Consider the following 24,412-nt stretch of genomic DNA (forward strand, 5'->3'; position numbering starts at 1 on the left):
GGAGGGGGGCGCGGCTGGACTAGCGGCCAATGGTTGCAGCCAGCGCTCGCCTCTCGCAACCAATGGCGTTATCAGCTGTGAGACGTCAACAAACTGCGGGATCTGTAGTGGCCGGAGGCAAGATGTCCCGTGCAGCCGAGCAGGACTCCGACACGGCGGACGAGGCTGTGAGGGCGACCTGCGATGATGCTTCTATCTGCAAGAGGTGTGCAAAGGGAGGGGGGTTATTAAATGGGGTGCATGCTCCAGTATCACATGCATAGCATCCGCATCTAATGTGTTTTATGCAGGGCTGTCATCACCATTTATTTATATAGCGCCACTAATTCTGCAGTGCTGTACAGAGAACTCATTCACATCAGTCCCTGCCCCATTGGAGCTCACAGTCTAAATTTTCTAATATAGACACACACACACACACACACACACACACACACACACACACACACACACTAGGGTCAATTTTGATAGCAGCCAATTAACCTACTAGTATGTTTTTGGGGTGTGGGAGGAAACCGGAGCACCCAGAGGAAACCCACACAAACACGGGGAGAACATACAAACTCCACACAGATAAGGCTATGGTCGGGAATTGAACTCATGACCCCAGTGCAGTGAGGCAGAAGTGCTAACCACTGAGCCACCGTGCTGCCCAACTACAGTAATGTCCGACTACAGTAACAATTGTGTAGCTAATTACTGAGGAATACCCACTTTTACTGACACATGGTTATTGATGGACAATAATGTGAGTTGTTCACTAAGGTCATTTGATGACATTTGTCAGCCACAGTGATGTCTGCAATGATCAGAATTACCACCCGACTAATATTATCCCATTCTTAGGGGCAGATTCAATTCGGTGCGAAGTGACTGTGCAGAGACACATCGCATCAGAGTTTTTACAGAAATCTCCACTCACGTCCCATAGAGGTGCGCAGAAAAATAAGCATAGATTTCTTACCGTAATAGCCAGAAATCAGCAAATATAAACATTGAGGCGATATTCTGCGACACCTCGTGCTGAATGGAACCTGCCCCTTAGAGTTTCATATTTTGTAAGTGCTTTGTATGCATTGTGGTCAGCACATGATGAATGGGACATGAATAGCACTTGTGACCTTGGCATGATTGAGCCCATTTGTCCACCGCATAACTCACCTCAAGGTGATATCACTTATTCATAGTGCTATTGTTCCGGGCTGCAAAATGGTGAAGGTGACGGGCAGGATTTAACATTGATGAAAGGCTTCAGTTAAATATGATTTGAATGTAGGTTGGTTGAACAGAAGTAACTCCAGTTTCAATACTTTGCTAAATGTACCAAAGTTTATGTACATGCCCACATTCTCTTATATTGTTATCACTTTAGGTCTCCTGTCTGCCTCCTACTGTGCAGAGCTGCCTAATATTTTGGAACTTTATAACAAAAAGCAAAACAGAAAAGTCGTTATAATAAGACTGTGTGTACTGGGGTGGTTTTAATGTGTAAGTGTCCTGCTTATCATCTGGTAGACTGAAGAGAGACACCAGCACTCTATAATAAAAAGCACAATGAGTTCTGTTTGGTCTGATCAGTCACCTTGCTCTTTGTTTTTTTTTACCACCAGGTTTGCAGTCAGTGTTGGTTACTGGAAAGATCCCTACATTCAGTATTTTGTGAGACAGGCCAGGGAACGCAAGGCCCCCGAGATCAATAGAGGTGAGTTCCTATTAGTTGTTGTTCCTATTGTTGCTTACATATTGCCATGACTGCAATGCTTCTATTATATATTCCACAGCTGAAAATATTTTGTCTTTGTCTTTTCAAGCTGTCAGCAAGATTTAGTATAACCTGCATCTAGCAGTGGCTGATATGACAGCTGCTGTTAGATCCAGGTTACACTTAATCTGCCAATATTCCAGAAGAGACCGACTCCTTGGATAATGAAGAACTAAATGTAAAAATGAACAAATTAAAGTGAAAACATATAATATACCTATACCTTTTGTTTCTAGGCCCTATAACTGCACATTACAACATATGAAAAACCCACATTTGGTATCCTAATACTGTGGAGGACTAGCAGACTAATTTTTGGCGATGTACTAATTGGGTCAAAATAACTATTGGGAGGGCTATGTAAAAATTAATTGACTCCACTTACCTCTCTAGAACTTGTCATTGTGACTTGGGGTAAGAAGTTTGAAAGTCAGAGTCCTTTCTAATTGGACTCTTTGGTCACGTGATTGCACGTCATCTGCACACTGAGATGATGAGTGATCGGTACGACAGGCAGTGCAAACTTCTAGGACAATTCCCCCGCCGTCCATCCCCCATCAGCCTACCAAACTACCCCCTGAATGAATGAAAAGCTGCCAACTGGACTTGGATACCGCCAGTAGGAGAATTTAAAGTTGTGCTTTAAACTAGTGTTGAACCACACAGAAAAGTTATAGGTGGTAACACCATTCTTTCATCTTGCTCTATCGTCTCTTCTTATCATTCAGCAGCTATTTATTTAGCGCCACTAATTCCGCAGCGCTGTACAGAGAACTCATTCACATCAGTCCCTGCCCCATTGGAGCTTACAGTCTAAATTCCCTAACATATACACACACACACACGTCAATTTTGATAGCAGCCAATTAACCTACTAGTATATTTTTGGAGTTCTATACTGTCCAAAAATCTTTATGCTGTAAAGAAATTATATTTTTTTCCCCTTCTTTCTTCTAAACAGAGCATTAAATCCTCCTGACAGTAAAGCATATATTTTATGCACCCTGAGGATGGTTAAAATAAGGATCACACTGTGCTTAAGCTTCCCAGATCACTGCCATGGACAATTGCTAAACAGAGGGGTTGGGTCCGCTTTACCTATTCCGACCATGGAGAATCCCTACAAAGAATATCTGAAATTATGAAAAACCGATTGGAAAATAAAGCGACTTACCCTTAACCCCACACTGGAGATCTCCGCTGAAAGCCTCATGCTGACAGCAAGTGATTCCGATTGAACAAGCGTTCGGCACTGCAGGCTGACGTCATAGCGACGTCTGTCAATAGAAATTTAAAGCTGCAATGTGGGGTCCCCTAAGATTAAGTGTTTAAACACTTAACCCGACATTGCCGCTTTAAATTTCTATTGACAGACGTCGCTATGACGTCAGCCTGCAGTGCCGAACGCTTGTTCAATCGGAATCACTTGCTGTCAACTTGGTGCTCCCATCGGAGACCTCCAGCGTCGGGTTGAAGGTAAGTCTGTTTATTTTCACATCAGTTTTTCATAATTTCATATTTTCTTTGTTGGGTTTCTCCATGGCGGAATAGTGGTGATCATAAAAACGATTATCACCGACACAGAGACGTACATTTATACTGATGGGCGCTATTAGAATGAAGCTGCAAATGTTCTGACTTGAAAAGTATCATTGCTACAATGAAGGTCTAACATAACTGCAACCACACAGGCAAATAAGTAATATATTGCTTCAGGATATATAGATTACCCATATGCAAAGTATCATAACACGTACAGCAGGATTTTTTAATAACTATTTTTTCTTTTTCTTTTTACATTTTATAATTTAGGTATTTCATTTAAAGTTTCTAAACAACAGAATAGTGAATTCATACATGTTTTAAAAACAGATATTAAATAAGTTATTTATTAAACATCCTCCAGGTGCATCATGTCAAAAAAAACAAAAAACTTTTTCTTCTTTAAGTAAATGAAAGTGATACTAGGGGGCTGATTCATTAATGCATGTAAATTGCGTTATGTGCTTTATTTTACATAAAATCGCTCTGTGTATGCCCAGTACCGGACTATACTATGGGCAGCACGGTAGCTCAGTGGTTAGCACTTCTGCCTCTCAGCACTGAGGTCATGAGTTCAATTCCCGACCATGGCCTCTTATCTGTGAGGAGTGTGTATATTCTCCCCGTGTTTGCGTGGGTTTCCTCTGGGTGCTCTGGTTTCCTCCCACACTCCAAAAACATACTAGTAGGTTAATTGGCTGCTATCAAAATTGACCCTAGTCTGTCTGTGTGTGTATTTTCGGGAATTTAGACTGTAAGCCCCAATGGGGCAGGGACCGATGTGAGTGAGTTCTCTGTACAGCGCTGCGGTATCAGTGGTGCTATATAAATGATGATGATACACCGCAGAACATAGTAACATCCAATTCATCTTCGAGCGTAAAGGACACTTACTACAGCTTACGATCTCAGCTGCGCAGTGGAGAGGGGACTGTGCGTATGCACGTAGTCGTTATACAGTAAGGGCGTGCCAAACCTGAGTGCATGCAGTAGTGTCTGATTCAAGCTTTGGGCATCTCAAAGCTTCGTGATTTTCTGTTGTAACACTTGTCCCAGCTACAGTTTGGGTGTAAGCGCAGATTACTAGTGATGACAGCTGTGTATGCATTCTAGAAAAACGCATTTCATGTACAGTAGACATTGATAACGTCCTAATGTATTTTATGGAAGATAAAAAAAAACATATTTTTTAATGTTTTGTTATGAATGACTATATTATTAACAAGTGACATTAATAGGTATTTCTTTTTTTATGCGTTCTTTTGGAACATTATATTCCGCATGCGTATTGGATGTATCCTGCAGTGTATTGTCTGTTAGAGCAGAGCCAACCTACACCCGTATTCATCACCAGATGTATCTTTACATCCGCTGCTTGTTGAATACAGACATGTGTACGTGTGTTTTAAAAAAACCGAAAAACAAACAATGTATTAGTTTTGCGTGTCTCAATGAATCAGGCCTTAGATGTTTTAAATAAAATCTTTAATAAAGGGAGATGAGATCATGGAAATTTAAATAGAATTCAGATCTGTGTGGTTATTTATTTACATTTTGGGTGAGTGAAGTATATCTAATGAAATTCTAACAAGTCTGCTCTTGTTTCCATATATTGATCTCGTCACAAGGTGGCGCTGCAGTTCCCATAATGTAGTTTTTGTGATAAACTAGAGCGTATTTCATTTGTCATGTCTGATCCGAACACATTTCTCTCTCTCCATCCACAGAGGGAAATCAATTATACATTATACATGTATCAATTATGACGTACATAAAGGAGAAAGTTTCGTCTTTTTTTTTTTTTTCTTTATATTTGTTAGTTTTGTAATGTTAATTAGCACAAAAGATACATTACTGGGCTTTTAATATAAATTGTAATTCTGCTGATCTACACACTCTGATATGTGTGAAGCTATTACATAGTAAAAATATATTTATTAATATACCTGAAATGTAGTAATCTAAACCCCACTGAATGCAAATTGAAGGGACAGAGCCACTCGGGGGACAGATCTGTGAAGAGAATGGTACAATCGTGTTACATTGACAGACTTCACCCAGCCGGAAAGCACCTGCTCTGCAAAGGAGCAACTTCCTGCCTGTAGAGAAACTGCTCACTTTCTATGAGGCACATATTTTCTGACACACAAACACACTGTGTTAACACAGTAATGCACAGACTACACTTATACACCTCTACTGTATGCATAGTGCATTCACAATACAAAGACAAAACTCAAAGGGGGCGGATCCGCTGGTATGGTGGTGAAGGCACTACGCGGTTTAGCTGATTTTTCATCTGCACAACTGCAGTGGCTGTGTACCGCAGTACCCAGTAACTAGCGCAGCCGGACAATTTCAGGGAATCGGCCTATCCTCTTGTAGGTACGCTATTAAGACATGCGCAACTGGGGGTGGCTCGCCAAACCCAGTGCAAGAGGTGGTCTCGGTATAGGATGCCCTCTTGCTGGATGCATTAATACCACCACACATATTACACAGAGACCACCACACCCTACACTTAAACCTCTGCACACACCACTAACACCCACACATGACACTGTCGCCCATTGTCTCCACTTTCGTTACACAGTTATATCTGCCAAACAAATATTGTGCTTCGTTCAGATGTCTTCACACACTGCGTTCCGTCACAATTATTGATCCTATTTGGGGGGTTTCTGAGAGTTTTTCCCAGGGCTTGTGCAGATGAGCGTATAGTTAAAAATTGCAACAGTCGCTTTCCAAATGTGAACATGACGGAAGCCATCTTTGTTTTCTGATTACATGATTAGAAGTGTACATTGCGAGTCAGACTCAACAAATTTCTGGTACTTTCTTCTGACCTTTGGATCCTATTGCTGCTTGTGTGTATATATAGTGAAGTTGTGCAGGTCACATGATTAATGATCCAGGTGCTTGCACCATTTACATTGCAGTTTGCTCCCGTCACATTCTATTTGGAACTCTGTGAAAATACTGACAATACGCTGGTTGGTGTGTGCCGCTGCATCACACTACTCGAGTACTACAAAGCATCCTGTCTGCGATCAGTGAAAACCTTTCACACTGTCACGATTGTCACTACCCATATTCTAAGCTCTTCCTCACTGGATGCACATTACTTGCACCCTTCACCTCTAAAATCACTGAGCCACCAATCTGTTACACCCCAGGCAAGCACTGGGTCACTGCTGTCAATGTGGATAATAAATATGGATTATTGTAAAGAAAAGTAAAACAAAACCATTGCTGTCTCTTCCAGACAAGCTATATTTTGGTGAGAAGCATTTTAGTTTTGTATAAGTACACAGTCATGTCCAGCATTGAGCAGGACTGTCATGGCAGAGCTCCCGCTTACTAAGCTTGCTTTGTATTCTCCCTCTGTTCTCATGTTTATAAGGTTACTACGCCCGGGTACAGGGAGTCAATCAGCTACTACATGCCTTCCTCAAGAGGACAGAGTGCAATTGTCAGATTATCAATCTCGGGGCCGGGCTCGATACAGCTTTCTGGAGGTTAAAGGTACGTTCTCTCTTTTTCTTTCCACGTTTGTTTTTATTGATCAAAAATACAACATAACAATGCAACGTAAACCTGAACTAAAAATACACCTACAAGTCTCACATTGTTCTGTAGTTCATGACCAACCGTGTAGTTGACCAATGCTACCCGGTCCTGGTAATCGGGGCCTTCTGGAGCCATCCATGCTCTTCCTATACTGTCTTTTGCCAACATTAACAAATGTATTTAGTATTGTTGGTTGGTTTAGTTTATCCACAAATGCTTTTTTTTGCCCAAATATACATCTCTCAAGGGTTAGCGAGGTAATAGAAACACTAATTCTACCAATGCTGTGTGTGATATCAAGCCAGAAGGTCTGTATCTTGGGGCATTCCCAGCGGAGGAGCCAGAATGATCCTCAAACGCCACCACATCTAGGACAGTTTGGCCAAACTTCATTAATATATCATTAATGAAGTTTGGCCAAACTGTCCTATATGTGGTGGGTAAGGTACACCCTGTGACGGATATATATCTGAACCTGTTGGAATTTAACTTCTAAAGTTGCTTTACCAATATTCCCCATCGCTTGTGTCCAGTTGTCATCAGACAGTGTTCCCAGATCATCTTCCCATTTATCCCGTCATTTGGGTTAAGCAAGAAAGAATATACACCCAATAGACCTCATTGTCAGTAGAAGCTATTTATAGGGGACTCTGAGATCAGATGTCTCGTACCCAGATTGTATGAACTGTAAATCATCATCATCATTTATTTATATAGCGCCACTAATTCCGCAGCGCTGTACAGAGAACTCGTCACATCAGTCCTTGCTGCATTGGGGCTTACAGTCTAAATTCCATAACACACAAACACACACGTTGTTAGCAGCCAATTAACCTACTAGTATGTTTTTGGAGTGTGGGAGGAAACCCACGCAAACACGGGGAGAACATACAAACTCCTCACAGATAAGGCCATGGTCGGGAATTGAACTCATGACCCCAGTGCTGTGAGGCAGAAGTGCTAACCACTAAGCCACCATGCTGCCCTATAAATATCTATAGAACAGTGTTGTAGGGGCTGCAGATTCCTCATAAACTTACTGAGGACTTTAAATTACCTGCACAGTACATTTGTCCTATGTTTGACACTTCATATGCAATGTGAAAGCCTTCACTTCATAGATGATAATTGGATGGTCTATTTTCCAGAAAGCATAAGTGCTTTTGTGTGATTTTCCTGATAATCGGCTGAAAACACCGTAGTGTGTACCCAACCTAATTTGCTGCCAGCTCTCCAGAGCGTCTGTCTGAGACAGGGACAGTAGGATGGGGCTCAGAATACATTATACACACACACTTCTTTGTTTTGTTTTAGAGAAGATAAACATGGATCACAGAGGAAGAGAAACTGACACTTGGTCAGACAGTGGAGTTTTGCATAAGACTAATTTGATTTTCCTGTGTGGGTTATTGCAGTAGAAGAGTTAGGGGAAATCCTGCCTAACACAGTAATGTCTGAGTAGGACAATGGGCCTGTTGTCCGGCGCACTTGTGGACTATGTGGCCAGATTCTGCCACGTTTGCAGAAAATATCTGATAACAGAGGACAACAGCTTGCAGTCAGCTGATATGTAAATGCAAAGTAGTCTTTATGCCTTTTACATATCCACTTCTGGCCCGTTACTTTGATGCCAATAAAAGGAAATCGAAAGAGCCGAGTTTTAGTGGGGTGTGTTGTCAGCAAATCTACAGTGGATCTGGGTACCAGATATATTCATTTAGTTTGGTAGCACATTTTGTTTACAGATAACGTACAATATAAATGCTGTTTGAACATATCGGGACACTAGATCAGTCGTTGGTATATTGATGTCGTCATCAAACAGCGCTATCGGCACCTCCCGTCGCATGATTTACAAAGTCGCAGGAATAAACCGTCGCATAGTTAGAATGGCGTTTTTTATGATACATTGCAGACTTTATCCACTGACGCAATAAGGCTCCCGACTTAGGGTAACGGTACTGTTCTAAGCCCACTTTTATTGCTGTGCGTTATGTGAAATTGAGTGTATTTGCCTGGTTGCCATTTAAGGGGTAAATTTACTAAACTGCGAGTTTGAAAAGTGGAGATGTTGCCTATAGCAACCAATCAGATTCTAGCTGTCATTTATTTAGTACAGTCTGCAAAATGACAGCTAGAATCTGATTTGTTGCTATAGGCAACATCTCCACTTTTTCAAACCCGCAGTTTAGTAAATATACCACTAAGTATCTTTTTTTTTTTTTTTTTTTTTTTTTTTTTTTTGTTATGTGTATTTTAGTGGTTCAGATTATGTGTTTGCTTTGGCATCCCAGAATGCCTTGCACCGGGGTTTTTAGGTAGATTAATTTTCGTTGTTTGGAACATTGTGCAATGTCTTTACAAGGGGATTTTAGACAATGTATGAGAGTCACTCTCTGGTATCCCACTATACAGTTTATGTCCCACCTCCAGCTCACACAGAAATAGGTTGCTTTGTTTAGCATTGAGAGGAAGTGAAAGTTAAATGTGTTACACTAATAATAATGAGTACCGAAGACTGGGAACTTCTTGTAATGATGTACTTTATTTTATCACCATCGGAGGGCACTAAAATGCTGACTTTATTTCTTGGCTCAGTCATTGGACTACATACTAATTTTGGTTACCGTATCTCTGTGCCTTATTAGGTGGATTACATGACGATTTACTGGTTGTCTAATCTGTTCTATGTAAACGGTAGATAATTAATACATTTCTTTAATATGTTTCCTTTGTGATCAGGTCTTGTATAGATAGAGCTACATTATGGGGCCTGGAAACACAGAGACCCTGGTGAGATTAAGGCCACTAAGGTTAGAGACATATTGGGGTTTTGTGCGCCCTTGTATATTAGTCTAGGGAACTGTGAGCTTTATCAGGTGACTATATTGCTGTCACACAAGCACTACTTTGCTCTTTGAGCATTGTCGATGTCCTTCACAGAACAAATCGTCATTTGTGTACTACTTTAGAGCTACACGACCTAACATGCGGATCCTGATCCACATCCATCAACATGTAATAGTAGTGATCCAATACTGGCTGATATGCAAGATAGCAATATATTGCTATTATTATTATTAGCCTTTTGATATTGCTGAGGTGCAACGGAATAGCTTCTCCCAGTGCCCTGACACCCCCACCCCTTCCAAGCCGGGATTAGACCAGCAGGAAATAGTCACCATTTTTATGCAGTAACCCTAGTTCTAAAATACCATCACTGCATTGGTATACAGAGCATTTATGTATACAATGATCAGGTATCAGATGTTTCCATTTTCCTTTTATTGAAGGAATATTTACAAAGCAAGAATATCGTATAACCAAGTTCAGTAAATATGTAATAATGGAGATTGTAGTACATCAAGGTCAATATAGTATATGCTTAAATACACTGATCAGCAGCAAATTGTCCATAGAAAGTATTTTGGAACTAGTGTAAGTCCTTGTATTCTGGCTAAGCAGAAAGTAGACCTCTATATACCACATTGGGTAAATTCTGAACCCCAGAAGGTGCGATGTTTGCAGGAGTATCAGACTTGTACTGTGTTTTTATATTTGATCACTAGACAGATGTACCTGCCTTAAGTCAGTAGATCAGGCAGATGATCTACGCTGACGAATTCTTCAATGTCTGCATCTGCCAACGCTGAGCTCAGCAAACCTTACATCACCCTGAACCTCCCCACAGGCAATGCACAGTCTTCATGGAAACTCTCTGGGTGAATACTTCTGGGTCAGATTCTACATGTAAGAGACCGACGTGCCTCTATACAAACTCAAACAGCAGCTGTGAAGGGTTTTTCGATTGTGAAAAATCCAACACCCACGAGACCTACAAATAAAAAACGAATGTGTTAAAAGCCCGAATAAATGTTAAAAGACTTACCTGAAAGCAGACTGCAGATCACCGAAGGAGCAGCATGATGACCGCAAGAGATTTAGAATGATGAGCTGTCCGGCACTACAGTTTAGTGTCATCGCGACTTCTATTAATATTAATTTAAAGTGCCAATGTCGGGTTAAGTGTTTTAAACACCTAACCTGCAGGGTCCCGACATTGTCGCTTTAAATTAATATTAATAGAAGTCACGATGTCAGTAAACTGTAGTGCCGGACAGCTCATCATTCGAAATCTCTTGCGGTCATCATGCTGCTCCTTCGGTGATCTGCAGTCTGTTTTCAGGTAAGTCTATTAATATTGATATCAGTTTTTAATACATTCTTTTATTTGTAGGTCTCGTGGGTGTCGTGTTAACGATTACCATCTGCTGTGAAGTATCCATAAATCATGCAGCAGCAGCATCATAAAAGCACATTGCCTATAGAAGGGTTCTATAGCTCCACCTTCAGGCCACAAGTGGTAGTTCAGCAGCCCGTATTGCAGACCACTCTCAATCCACTTGTTCCCACCCCCCAGGGCCGGATTAAGGGAATGGAGGCCCCAGGGCTAAGGGCGCCTCCATTCCCCCGTGAGGGCCCCCCCCCAAGCGCTTACCTGTCACTGCAGTCCTCCGTCCCCGGCGTGCTGTAAGCTCCTTACTGAGGAGATCTTGCGAGAGTTCACTCGCAAGATCTCCTCAGTAAGCAGAGTACTGAGCGCCGGGGACGGAGGACTGCAGTGACAGTCAGCAGCAGCATTGACCGGGCTGGGGGCGCCCCCGGACCAATCAATAATGCTGCTGAGGACTTTGAAGGGCCCCCTGGATGCCCGAGGCCCCTGGGCTATAGCCCAGTTAGACCTCGGGTTAATCCGGCCCTGCTACCCTCCCCCCCAGTGTTTCTTCCCAAAGTGGCTCCGAATAAATGGCAAATGGTGTTGTGCATTACCTGACCTAACCCCACTGGAAGTGGAGCAAATGGAATATACAATAAATGGCATTAATGATATGTTTTCTTTCACTAGTTGCAGGCAATGAAAGACTAATCGTAATGTGACCTGAGAGATACTAAATACTCCTCTCCTTGCAGTGCGGGTCTTTTAAAAATACTTTCTTCTAGATTCTATTCAGTTTAAAACCTTTGTCGTTTTACATTTTATTTTAGGATGAAAATATCCTCCCAAAGAAATATTTTGATGTGGATTTCCCTGCAATAGTTGCAAGGAAACTATACAACATAAAGTAAGTCTGACACCTTGTGTTCCAGTGTGTGGCCCTGGTGTGTAAAGGAGGCAGTGGAAGATGGTTATTGTAATGTGACCAGAGGGATAACAATTGCACCACGCTGATCATGTGAGCAGGTCCACCTATCAGGGCAAGTTTCTCCATCGCTGGCTTTTCCCACATTCCATCATAGAACATTTGGTAAAATAAGTGGGAGGGGCCTGTTTCATGGGATCGTACACATGGACTGGGCAAAATGCAAAAGTTTTTTTTTTTTTTTTTTCCTTTTACAAATCGCACAATGTGGCACTGGGTTATGGCAGAAACAACAACTGTCTGATTTGTTGCTACGGTTTAGTATAAATTTGAACCCAATTTCATTGTTAGTAGAAAAAATAAATAAAATACAAATCCCTCTACAGCTTGTGCGGGAAAATACAAATTAGCTTAACACTTCTAGCATTTAGAGATGACATACTGCCTGGGGTGGAGGGATGTTGGGTTGCCATACCCTTTTTTTTTCTTGCAGTGATAATGTGGATATATGTTAATGGCTCTTTGTTTCCATTATACACTGCTTGGTTGTTGGGTGTTTTTGTTTTTGAGTTTTTTGTATTTTTTTCCATGTTTTTGTTTTTTTAAGTTTAAAATGTAACTTCATGTTTTTCGCAGGTCCAGGTCCCCACTGTCCAAGCCAATAATGGAATGTCACACTGGCGAGTCGCTGCTTATAGGTGAGACCATTGGTCAATAACATTTGCTTCCTGCTTTGTAGACAGTGTATACAGGAAGAGACGACAGTGGGTGACGTTTCTGGGGAGCTGTGCTGGTGAATGAGTACGTGTTTCATGCTAAGCCGAGAATATAGCTATTCATCATCATCATCACCATTTATTTATATAGCGCCACTGATTCTGCAGCGCTGTACAGAGATCTCACTCACATCAGTCCCTGCCCCATTGGAGCTTACAGTCTAAATTCCCTAATAAACACACATACAGACAGGGAGAGACTAAGGTCAGTTTAATACCAGCCAATTAACCTACTAGTATGTTTTTGGAATGTGGGAGGAAACCGGAGCACCCAGGGGAAACCCACGCAAACCTGGGGAGAACATACAAACTCCTCACAGATAAGGCCATGGTTGGGAGTTGAACTCATGATCTCAGTGCTGTGAGGCAGAAGTGCTAACCACTGAGCCATTAAGCTGCACTGGTTCGTTACTAACCTTGCTGCCTATGTAGTGGTCTTTGGTTTGGAAACACTCCAGAGTGGGGGAGCGTCTGAATATTTTCCATCTTGGCCTTGCAAACCATCTGGGCACTCAAGAAGCGATATACCGGATAACAAGCTGATCGGATCACTATCAAGGGTTCGCTTGCATGCGGTCATAGGATGACCACCGTTGATCATAGTGTGCAGGTCATCCACCGACAGCACAAACTGGTCTCCATTGGATACAGCAGTAACTTGACTGTTTGTCCTGAGCCCCACACTGCTAGATCTCACACCTGTTCCCCTTATTGATCAGTAGTGTTATCTCTGTAACAATGAGGGCTCCTGCTTTATTGCTAACCAGGGAGAGAGCGAGGACTTCTATTGAAAAGCACTTGGGGGTGGAGAAGACCCTTTTAATGAAGAGCTACCTAGTATTGTATGTTTGGATGAGCTCCAACCTTGCAGTTAAATTCCATTCTTATATTACTTGTCACTTACCATTTCATAACCAAGATTATTACAGCTCGTAAACCAGCAAGAGTTACCATTTATTTATCTTCCTAAATTGACACATCGTAAAACGATAGATCAAGGAGAAAGGTCTAATTGCTGCAGAGAGCATGCACTTTGTTCAGCCCGATTACACCCCTATTTCCATTCTGGGTTGTAAGTCCAAACAGCCGTACTGTGGTCTGTGTACAGCTGGGAGACTCCTATCTGTCCATACAGGAGGGATGGTTTCTATTTATAGGTTTCAGCTATAGATAGACGTATAAGTAACGTCCTAATCTACAGCATGGCGCAAAAGTGGTGGTTAAACAAGTGACCCATTAATCAATGTACTTAGGTCTATAGCGGTCGGGCATATATTTAGCACCTGTTTTGTGCGCTGCACTGGTGCATACCCACTGCCCTTGTTTTGACCTCCCCCCCCCATGCAGAAGATTTGTGAGAACGTGTGCAGGCTTAAGATTTGGGATAGGAATGCATTTTGGGATAGCCCTCTACCAATCACTGGTGGCTGGGAATCGGACCACATGTAATACGTGTACAGTCTAGAACTGTGAAGAACGTGAAGCTTCTAAGCTGCTGTGTTGAATAGGATTGGAAGTAGTGACTATTGTGTTGACGGATACAATCCTGAGTTAGGAGTCTGTCTTTATTTCATGTGGCACATTTGTACATGTCACGGAACTGCGGAGATGGCCACTAACCGGTATTAGCGCAACTGAACAGGGAGGCGCGGAGTCTAACGTACCCCCGGTATTCACCAGGAACCCCCGTGAGGGGGTTTGGGCTTAGGTGCAGAGGGTACGCAGGTCGCGGTTCTCCAAGACAGTCACCGGTGTAGTTACAGTAGTAGACAGGCGTAGTCAGGCAATCCAGGTCAGAGCCAACCGAGCGGTGCAGTACACAGGGAGGATCCAGAGAGAAGTCAGGTCAAGCCAAATAGTCAAACCAGCCAGGCAGCGAGGTACCAAAGCGAAACACAGGAGAGTAGTCACAGGAAGCCGAGTCAGAACCGAATAACACACTGGATCAGAAGTTCAGGAAACGCTGGAGCTGGAGTGTACCAATACTCTGGCACTAAACATGTGTCAGAGGCTGCTTTATATACCCTAAGGTGCCTCCTGATTGGGTTAGGGAGATTTTGGCGGTCAGACATGCTGGCTGCCGACAGGTGAGCAGAGATAGCATCTCGCTGCTAGGCAACAGGACATGGTTGCTGAGAAGGTGCAGGAGTCCGTCTCCTGCACCAAGTGTCAGTGCGGAGACGGCGCCTGACAGTACATTTTAATTGCATTCATTTTATGTGGGGCCTACGGCCAACCACCAGGACGTAGGAGGACGTTTAAAGAGCAAGAAATTTTGTGTGGCTGAAAGGCATTGCAGGCATCCACTAAACCAAGGACCGCTCTCTAGATTTGTAACACCATCCTCACATCCCCTGATTGGAGTGCATTACGATACTTGTCCTGCATAATGAAATCTGCATTTTGTATTTAGATGCAGAATCAGCCAGATTAGTGCAGATAGTCCACATTCCTCAAAGAACGCCCTGATCCGTCCGGTCAGCTCCATCCGCCCACAATGTAAATAGCGTTTACACTGCCAGCCCCATTTTTTGCAATAATAGTGACTTTTAACGTCTGTTACCATCTGGCTAGATTGTAAGCTCTTGTGAGCAAGACCTTCTTCTTGTACTGTCACAACATCATGTTTGTTTTTGACCTGTATGTGCTCACTTGCTTTATATATACCCTTTATTTATTTCAAACCTTTGATAATTCCACATAAAGCTGTCTGTCCTTTACTTGTGAACCTGACGAGTTCTCCACTTACTGAGTACATCATATTTGGCACCTACAGCCTTCCGTCATGATCAGTGCAGCCAGTCTCTCCCCCGTTCTTCATACTCTGGTAAAGATTCCATTGTCTGCATCTTTCCATAGATGCCCACAGCTTGGACTCCTCGCGATACTCCATTATCGGGGCGGATCTGAGAAGCCTGAAAGATATGGAGGAGAAACTGAAGAAGTTTGGCATGGACCCACAGTAAGGTGTCTGTTTGACATAATATGTGTTTAATTCAGCATAGTTAATTACTGAGATATGTATTTTGCAGTGGACCTTCCATTCGCCTCTATAAAACCTGGTGTTGATAAATGCAATAGCTTGTAAATGACTGGTAATACATCTGATCCTCACTTCAAAGATATCGTATTAGGTCCATTAATTAAATAAAAAAAACTTGCTTCCTTTTCCTTTGGTCTCGATTAAAGTCTCACTTTAAATACCTTTAATAATGTATTCTTCCATCTGACATTATTAAATCATGGTGAACCATCTGCCTGAAAGAGGAACTGCATTTAGACTTAATATTTGTGCAATAATCCGATTTTCCCCACAATATGATCTGGACTGGTCAGTGCAGTAACACACAGTTGGCCCAGGCTGACTGCTAAGAAATGTAAAGTTGTCAGCTGAACCGGTGGTGGTCCTGTGTCTTTGAAGCTGGGCATTCTCCTATTTGGGGTTGGGAGTTAACATGACATTATGTAGTTGGTGTTGGCCTTTTAAGATACTTTTTTTTTTTTTTTTTTTATGATAAACTATTGTTAGAGCAAATACTAGGCTCTCTAGTAAGAGGAGTCCAAGCATTCATGTCCAGTTCAGCGATACCACTTTCACATTGCTGCCCTGGCAATATCCTTGGTAAATGAACCCGGGATAGTGCCGGGGGACAGAGCCTCACACCCCGACAAATTCCCGGGTCAACCGGGTTCACACTGAACCCCTGTCTGCCGGGAGCTTTTGATTGGCTCCTCTTGTGATGTTGCTTTTTTTTTATTTTTCCGGGTTTTCCCGTTCGGACATCTAACCCGGGAATGACCCTGCATCTGCAAAAGCCCTGGGTTCAATTCCCGGGTCATACGACCTGGGTATCTTCCGGGGACCCATTCACACTCGGCCTCGACCCGAGTCCTCCCGGCAATAACTCTGGTTTTTGAGGCAGTGTGAACGGGGTATCATATAGAGACATCATGACCTCAAATACAAATTTGTAGAAGGAATTTTTCCTACACCCTCAATGTTTTTCAGGTTGTTCCTTGCGCTATATCTAAATAAATATTAACAATGAAATTAGAGTATTTACTCTTACCTTGTGTCACGTTTATTGTTGGTTTTGTTGTTGTTTTAATTTATTTTTTGTTGTTATTGTTTTAATTTGTTTTAGTTTTATGATGAACACTGAACCAATCCCGCCGGATTTTCTGGTCATCACAAGTGGTTTCTCCCGGCTCGGGTGCGGAATTCTAACGTTGTGTTTTTCTTTCAGTCTGCCGACCCTTCTGGTGGCTGAGTGCGTGTTGGTTTATATGACGACTGAGCAGTCTGCCGGCCTACTGAGGTGGGCTTCCAGCACGTTCCCTACGGCCATGTTTATAACCTATGAACAGGTAAAGAATATTCAAATAACATTTGAGTTTATTTACTGCCAGGTTTGCTTTTTAGTATTTAAATTATACAGCTTAACAAAACAAAGCTTCTCCCACTGATTGGAGTGGCATCCTTTTATAGCCAATCGGCGCTCTTATGCCATGTCGGACCACTGCCGCACCGAGGGCAGGTCTCAGAGGTTGGCTATCAGTGCTCATCCTAGGGTTTTTGATAAGGGTGCTGGAAGGAGACAGAAACGTCTGCCCAGGGCCGCATTACTCCCCCGGATTAGGCACACCTGGGTAACTACGAGGCCCGTAGCTGGCATGCTTCCCCCGAGGACCGGTGGCGCACCGTAAAAGATATAGATGCCATGTGTTCATGCCTGGCTTTAGCCCTATAATACCCAGCTGCAAAACCAGCTCTGTACTTGTCCCAGTTTTGCCACTTGTGAAAGTACACTCGGTAATTTGATGAGTCATCATAAACCCTGCACAAATCCACAGCAGATAATTGTAACACAATGTAAACAATAAAAGCTTATGAAATTGTATTAGATGCCTCTAGTACATCAGGTTATATATACTTGTCCTTCTTATGACCTCCAGCCCGGGCCGACTTGATTTAATTGGCCGGGTAAGAAAATAACTTTTACGAGGTGTCAGGATATTTGCTGGGAACAGTCTGTGTTTATTTGGTAATTGTAAGAGGAAGTGATATGATAAGGATGTGCCTCAACCTCTGTTCTCCTTCTCACCAGGTCAACATGGCAGATCGCTTCGGACAGATTATGATTGAGAACCTGCACAGGCGACAGTGTAACCTGCTTGGCGTAGCCGCTTGTCAATCACTCCAGTCTCAGGTCAGGCGGGATGCCGTGTGATACCCTCTTATCACAGTAATGGGCCTCTATTGAGTCTCCTATCTAGTCTGCAGTTGTCAATAGTCTTCTGAGACCTTGATTTCTATTGATCCGTAGCTGCTCCTTACTTCTTCCTGTGTGCATTTTTCTTACATAACTACTCGCTTGTCTACAGTCATTGCTTAACTAGCTTCTAGTAGTATACGTTTGTGTCCTTGGGCTAATACAACGTAGATAAACTTCCTGTGAGGTGGCGGCGTTGCCCCCCACCCCCTCCCTAATCCGGAGCACTGGACAACGTAAGTTACAACCATTCGGGAAGGGACGTTTATTTTTTTTGTTTGTGGACATAAAATAATATTTCGTAAGCGGGTTAATAATTGCTGTAGTTTAAAAGGCTCGAGCGATGCAGGAGCTACTGGGATGAGCTTGGAGAATTGAGTTATATAAGTGGGACACCAGATTTCATGAAATCAGGAACTGAAAGGATTTTGGTTAGTTGTGGCAGGGTTCGCTTTGCTTATGAAGCCCGTTACATTGTGATCGTACCTGATCATGTTAGGATTCCAAGCTGTGGAGATGGAAGGTGGATGTATCGGTCCAGCAATGAATTAATAACTAACTGGAAGAATAATGGAGAATACCAGTCACCGTAATATACATAACGCGCGTGTGGTCTTTGAGCTTGGATGCAAGTATAATTAAATTCTCCCACTAATCGTTAAAACGACATTGTGTAACTATTCCTATTGATTTATCTGACCTCCATTCATACTTGGGTTCATTTTGCTGCGTACAAAGGGTGGATGAATTAACCGATGGATAACCTCCTTTATTCACTCCACTGTGGTTTGTTTTGATAAGCTATCAGCAGGCTTGTGTAACCAGCTGAGCTACAGTTCTCTGCTCCCTAAAATATGCCAGCTCATGGTGGATATTATAGAAGAGTTACTCGTAATATTACCCTATTGTCAATTATATGGATATAACAAGCTAGCGGACTGTGAGTGTCAGCTGCAGAATAACGTGTGAGGGCTTTGCCGCCACAACCAGCCCCCATCATTGGCACCTAGAGCCGCTTATGCTTGTTGAGTAGTATGTTGCAGCTGCAGCACCTCTTGGTTGCTGTGAGTAAATCTTTCCTGACTGCTTACTAGCGGACTGTGAGCGTCGGCTGCACAATAACGTGTGAGGGTTTTGCCGACCACAACCAGCCCCCATCATTGGCACCTAGAGCCGCTTATGCTTGTTTAGTAGTATGTTGCGGCTGCAGCACCTTCTGGTTGCTGTGAGTAAATCTTTCCTGACTGCTTACTATGGATCAGGACTGTTGGGACAGCAGGCAGAGCGCTGAGGAAGGATGCTGGGCACAGCGTAGACGGGGAATGGATTAGAGTGTGAGCTGTAGGGGCAGGAATATCACAGGAACAAGCAGGATCTTTGTAGTAACAATGTTTATAGATTGCTATTAATGAAAGCTGTGCTTTTAAGTAGTTGTCTTCACCATAGAAGGTAGAGATGTTGGGCAACGTTACATAGGGGGTAAACCAGCCCTTTAATTCATACGGATCCATCCGGTGCTACTGAAAGGGCACAATGCAGCTTTTCTTTCTCCCATAGCAAATATCTAATTAAACCAAAAAGTAATAAAGTACTAAAATGTCTAATTTATTTGTGGATGTGCTACTTAGTTATAAAGAGCCAGGCTCCCTCTACTATTAAATATATACGGGGTAATGCAGCCCCTGCTGGGCATATAAGAACCTTCAAAGATACAGAGGAGTTCCCTGGCCACACAAGTACATGTCTGCAGGCCGAAAACCCTGAAATGATGTCTGAGTGTGAAGTGTGATGTCAGACTGATGGTCATAATGGAATAGAACAGAGAAAGGATTGGTAATGTTTAAAGGAACATTTATGAATTGCAACATTGGCTGCAGCGCTCATGTATTTTATGTGCCAAGTGCACTTTATGGTCTATAGAAACCCTTTCATTCATTTCAGAATTAAGCCATGTTTTCTATACTTCAGTGCAGGAAGTAGGCGCGCTTGTGTAGTAGGCGCGCTTGTGTTGTAGGCGCGCTTGTGTGGTAGGCGCGCTTATGTGTCTACTCCCATCTTGCCAATACATGGCCCTAATACGCTCAACCCCCTCCCCAAAGCTCCTGCAAAAGTTTACTCCCCCCATCCCTGAAGACGCTGTTCTCTTATCCTGCAAGTCTCATGCATTTCCCTGTAAAACTAGGAGCCACTGCTCTAATGTCAGCCTGTGACATGACAATAAAGCCTTTGCTCTGTGGTTTGACACTTGCAGCTTATTGTAGAGATAAATGTGATGTTTTTATCTCTGCGTCAGGAGCTGAGGTTATGTCCCCACAGCAGCACTGGGGCTGTGACCTTGTGATTTGATATGGTCACGGCACGCCTTGCTGACTCTTCATACGCTTGTCTGTCACAATAGAGGGTGCGTTATCCTATGTATTATTTACAGGTACTTATACAGTTATTTCAGGAGTACTTCTGTGATCATGTAGTACAAGCACAGTGAACTGTTATACAGACCATAGAACTATTAGAAATATTGAAGTGATGATATGAAGTTAAAAGCTGGCTTTATATTATTGTCATCAGATTACCTATTCTCTCTCCACCTGTGTATAGTCTAAAGCTGGGTACACACCACAAAAATTTCGACCAACTTTTTATGCCGAGCGATTTTACATGCGATCGATGGTCCGATCGCTCAGTCCGTGGACTGCATACACACTAGACTTGTTTAGGACGATAAAGGGAAGAGCGGACGTCCCTTTAGCGACTTTTTACAGCTATGTTGTCGTGAGCAATGACTGTAATTTCGTACTCACTGTTGTGGATTGGTTGGAAGTTTATACACACTGCACAGCGGAAACGAGATTGGAGCGAAAATATTAAACGGTACGACCAACCAAATGAGGCGACAATCGTCCATTTGGGCAGACTTTCGACCATCGTGTCACTACACACACTGACCCGACTTTCGAACGAGCGGTCGTATGTCGGCTGTTTGTGCCGATTATTGGACGAAAACAGTGTAGTGTGTACCCAGCTTAAGGTCCCGTCACCTGTACCCACACCGTGCTCTGACCCACTCTTCAGCTTCCCCAGTAACATTTGTGTAGGTGACGGAGACATTTTAAGGGAAAATTGAAATATTTGCAGATCACCTTTCCTAAAATTCCTATTTCAAGAAGGGTGCAAGCCTTCATGGCGACAAACTTCTACATAGCTGTAAATGAGCGTTTCCAGACTGCCAGTAGAATTGTGTTCCCTGGATTCACTGAGCACTCTTGTTACAGACGGAGAGATTACTGTCTAACGGATGGGAGGCCGCGGACGCCTGGGATATGATGAAGGTGTACAGTAGTCTCCCCCAGGATGACGTAGCACGGTGAGTAACACTTCTCTACGGATCTCTGTGTCGTTTGCTTTTTAATTTCCAAATAATCGGTGGAATTTCATATAGAAACAATGCGACCACCCGGCTCCTGGATAAGATACAACTGTTAATACAAAACATAAAATAAAAAGCGCAGGGCTGTTTTTTATAAACACTATTAACTTTGGCAGCGCTATAGTTAATAGTGTTTATTAGACAGACCCCTACGCTTTTTATTTTAGGCATTGAATTAACTGTTGTATCTTATCCTGGAGCCGGGTGGTCACATCGCCCCTCCTAAGACCAGCAATCACTGTCGGAAATTTAAGTGACGCTAGTTAAAGTTCCGACATTCACTCCTGTCGCATGTGTTTCCTTTCACTTTCTCTGTAAGTCCTCATTTACTACATGTCGCCATAACGGCAATCGGCATTTTCCTGTCTAAATCTATCTTTTTGGAATTCTCCTCTTCGGCAAGATGACAACCACCGTTATGGGTAGACGTGGCCGCCACCTTATCTTGTACTGGAATTGGCTCTATGCAGGCTGGGTAACCAACCAGTTTACATGGATATAACCAATATGTACAGTCCTCATCCAACCGCTTTTGGTAATAACCGCAGTCATGGAGAGTATGAGGTTTACGGTTGCTGTGGATGGCAGGAAATAGACTACGACCTTGTTTGTCTCGTTACCTTATAAATATAATGTGCAGGAGGAGGGAATTCCAAATATGAAATGCATACTAGAATGGGAAGTTGTACCAGCAAACAGTGGATTTTCATTGATGCCAATAGAATTTCCTTATTTTGTGTCAAATGGCAGATTTATTGACATTTACATATTATGCATACAATATACACACAAATATAATATAGATCAATCCTGACCTAGTATAGTCCACAAACTGCACTGTAAGATAATGTAGGTTTGATTGAGAGGACACTCCGCCTGATGGTCATAAGTGGTACTACACGTTTATTTATTGAAGCACCCCATGACTAGCCGTAGTAAATATATTTACATGTTGCAAATATACATGACTATCGCACAAAATGATTTGTCGCCCCAAACTCTTAAAAATAACGCCAGGCCCTCAATATCTGTCCTAATCCAGTCCCCCAGCCCCCTTCTCTGAAACTAAGCAGTTACACACAAAGGGGTGAACACTATTACAATGTACACGAGTCCAGTGATCATGGTGTTAAAATGATACAATATTATGTACAGATAGATCCTCTATCTGTACAACCTTATATAGAGAGCCCACAATTATTATCCCCGACCTGAGAGAACGAGTTGATTTTAAACTTTGAGGTTTGTGGTAATTACGTAAAACTAACTATTGGAAGAATATTTGAAAAGTGCGTTTTATTTTTTATGTAATGGCCATAAAATAAAAATAATAATATTCCAAAAGAAAGCCGTGTCTGCCCTGGGGGGGGGAAAAACATTCTAAAATTCACTTGCACGAGCTACAAAATAATGACAACTCTGCCTGTTTGCACTGAGGCAATGCCATATGGGAAATTTGATCTGGCTATGAACACTGGTCTTGAAATGGTTAATTACTGATCTTATTCGGAGTGCATTTCATGTCACCTGTGATCTCTCCCACACCCCTAGAGCAGACACCATGCCATATTTTGCTGTTCCATCCTCTGATTGTACAGTACGGCAGCATATGTTGCTGCTATGTAAGACAAGGATGATTATTAATAATAACGTTCTTTGGATTGACGTGTGCGTGCACTGAGGACTGAGAAATGAGACACCAGGCCGTGCTGTGCCACTTGTGATTGTAGTTTCTGTTCCACAGGATGGAGAAACTGGAGTTCTTGGATGAGAAAGAGTTACTGGAACAGCTGCTTCTCCATTATTGTATAAGCTGGGCCACTAAAGATTCTCAGAAGTTGGGTAAGAACGTTTTCCTGTTTTAATCATTTCCTCTTATTGTCCCTTTGTTGGTCAGAAGTAATGCATTTATCATTTCTATAGCTTCTGACAGTCAAGGCGGTATCTTTTCTTACTCCATTGTTTCACTAATTGATTTTTTATTTCCTCTTTCTGATCCACTCAACTCCTCCCACCAAAGGTGCTATATTTATTCCTACCAAAGCAACAGTGTTTCTGTAGAGTGGTGAGCCTTCCGATTGTCGGGGCCAAATTATAATCTCTATGTATACCGTGTAATAAATATATATATATTTTAGAAGTGTATATATCGGCCAGTAAATATGGTGTTGGTTATGATAACAGCAATTAAGAATGAAACGCTTTGTTTGAAAGGTATTTGAGCCCCTCTTAAAATGCACCTACTGCCGGCACCAGAATGTGCTGTTGACTTACCAGGACAGAAAGGCGGATATCAAGGAGAGACGTCACCTCTTGTGCTTCCCGCATCTTCCATTGACTCAGGCGCTCTTAGCAATGTTCCCTGTGCTGCGTTGGTCCAGGCATGGTCAGGATGTCACCACAGTCCCGTTCTTTCCTCCCCAGGTCTGGCCGAAATAACATTTTGACGACGCAGAGAAGTGGATACCAGTGGCGGTACCTCCAGCAGCGTTGGAATAACTCTGTTATGACGGACACAGGGGAGGCGTTCTGGGCAAGAGGACGTGACAGTCGGATGTGACCGCACTGATCGTTGGCGAATTTGTAGAGTTTTAAATAAATTTCAATTCTTTTGAATTTTATTTTTTTCTGTGCTCCTACATTTCAGGGTTAAATTATTATACTGCGCACACACATGACTGCCTGGAAAGTGCAAACTTCATTCCCTGTTTCTGTGTTTTATGTGTCTGTATTACCTTTTATTATGATGAAGCAATATTGCACAGTGCAAGGTTTTGTGACCCGTTGCTGCAGTGTTTTTACGCTTGTGGGGTTAAAGTACCTGGCAGAGAGAGAGAGAGAGAGGCCTTTATAAGGCAACATTATTTTAACCAGTATAATAAGTCTGGAGCAGACACTAAAGCCACTCCTGTTAACGCTAA

At 42.6% G+C, this 24,412-nt stretch overlaps 1 protein-coding gene and 1 long non-coding RNA gene across 2 annotated transcripts in view; one reads left to right on the forward strand and one right to left on the reverse strand.

Moving 5' to 3' along the window:
• The window catches only part of LOC142097489 (uncharacterized), a 398,805-nt gene that overhangs the window by 81,224 nt on the left and 293,169 nt on the right, over positions 1-24,412 (reverse strand). The window lies entirely within an intron of this gene.
• On the forward strand, positions 31-24,107 carry LCMT1 (leucine carboxyl methyltransferase 1). Its single transcript, XM_075179345.1, has 11 exons — positions 31-205; positions 1,611-1,702; positions 6,708-6,829; positions 11,921-11,997; positions 12,652-12,713; positions 15,651-15,753; positions 17,039-17,159; positions 17,900-18,001; positions 21,337-21,428; positions 23,236-23,333; positions 23,916-24,107. Exons 1-11 carry the CDS (start codon positions 63-65, stop codon positions 23,936-23,938), a joined length of 1,035 nt encoding a protein of 344 aa, XP_075035446.1. The 5' UTR covers positions 31-62; the 3' UTR covers positions 23,939-24,107.

This window comes from Mixophyes fleayi, chromosome 7 (genome assembly GCF_038048845.1).
Source record: "Mixophyes fleayi isolate aMixFle1 chromosome 7, aMixFle1.hap1, whole genome shotgun sequence".
Classification (NCBI taxonomy): Eukaryota; Metazoa; Chordata; class Amphibia; order Anura; family Limnodynastidae; genus Mixophyes; species Mixophyes fleayi.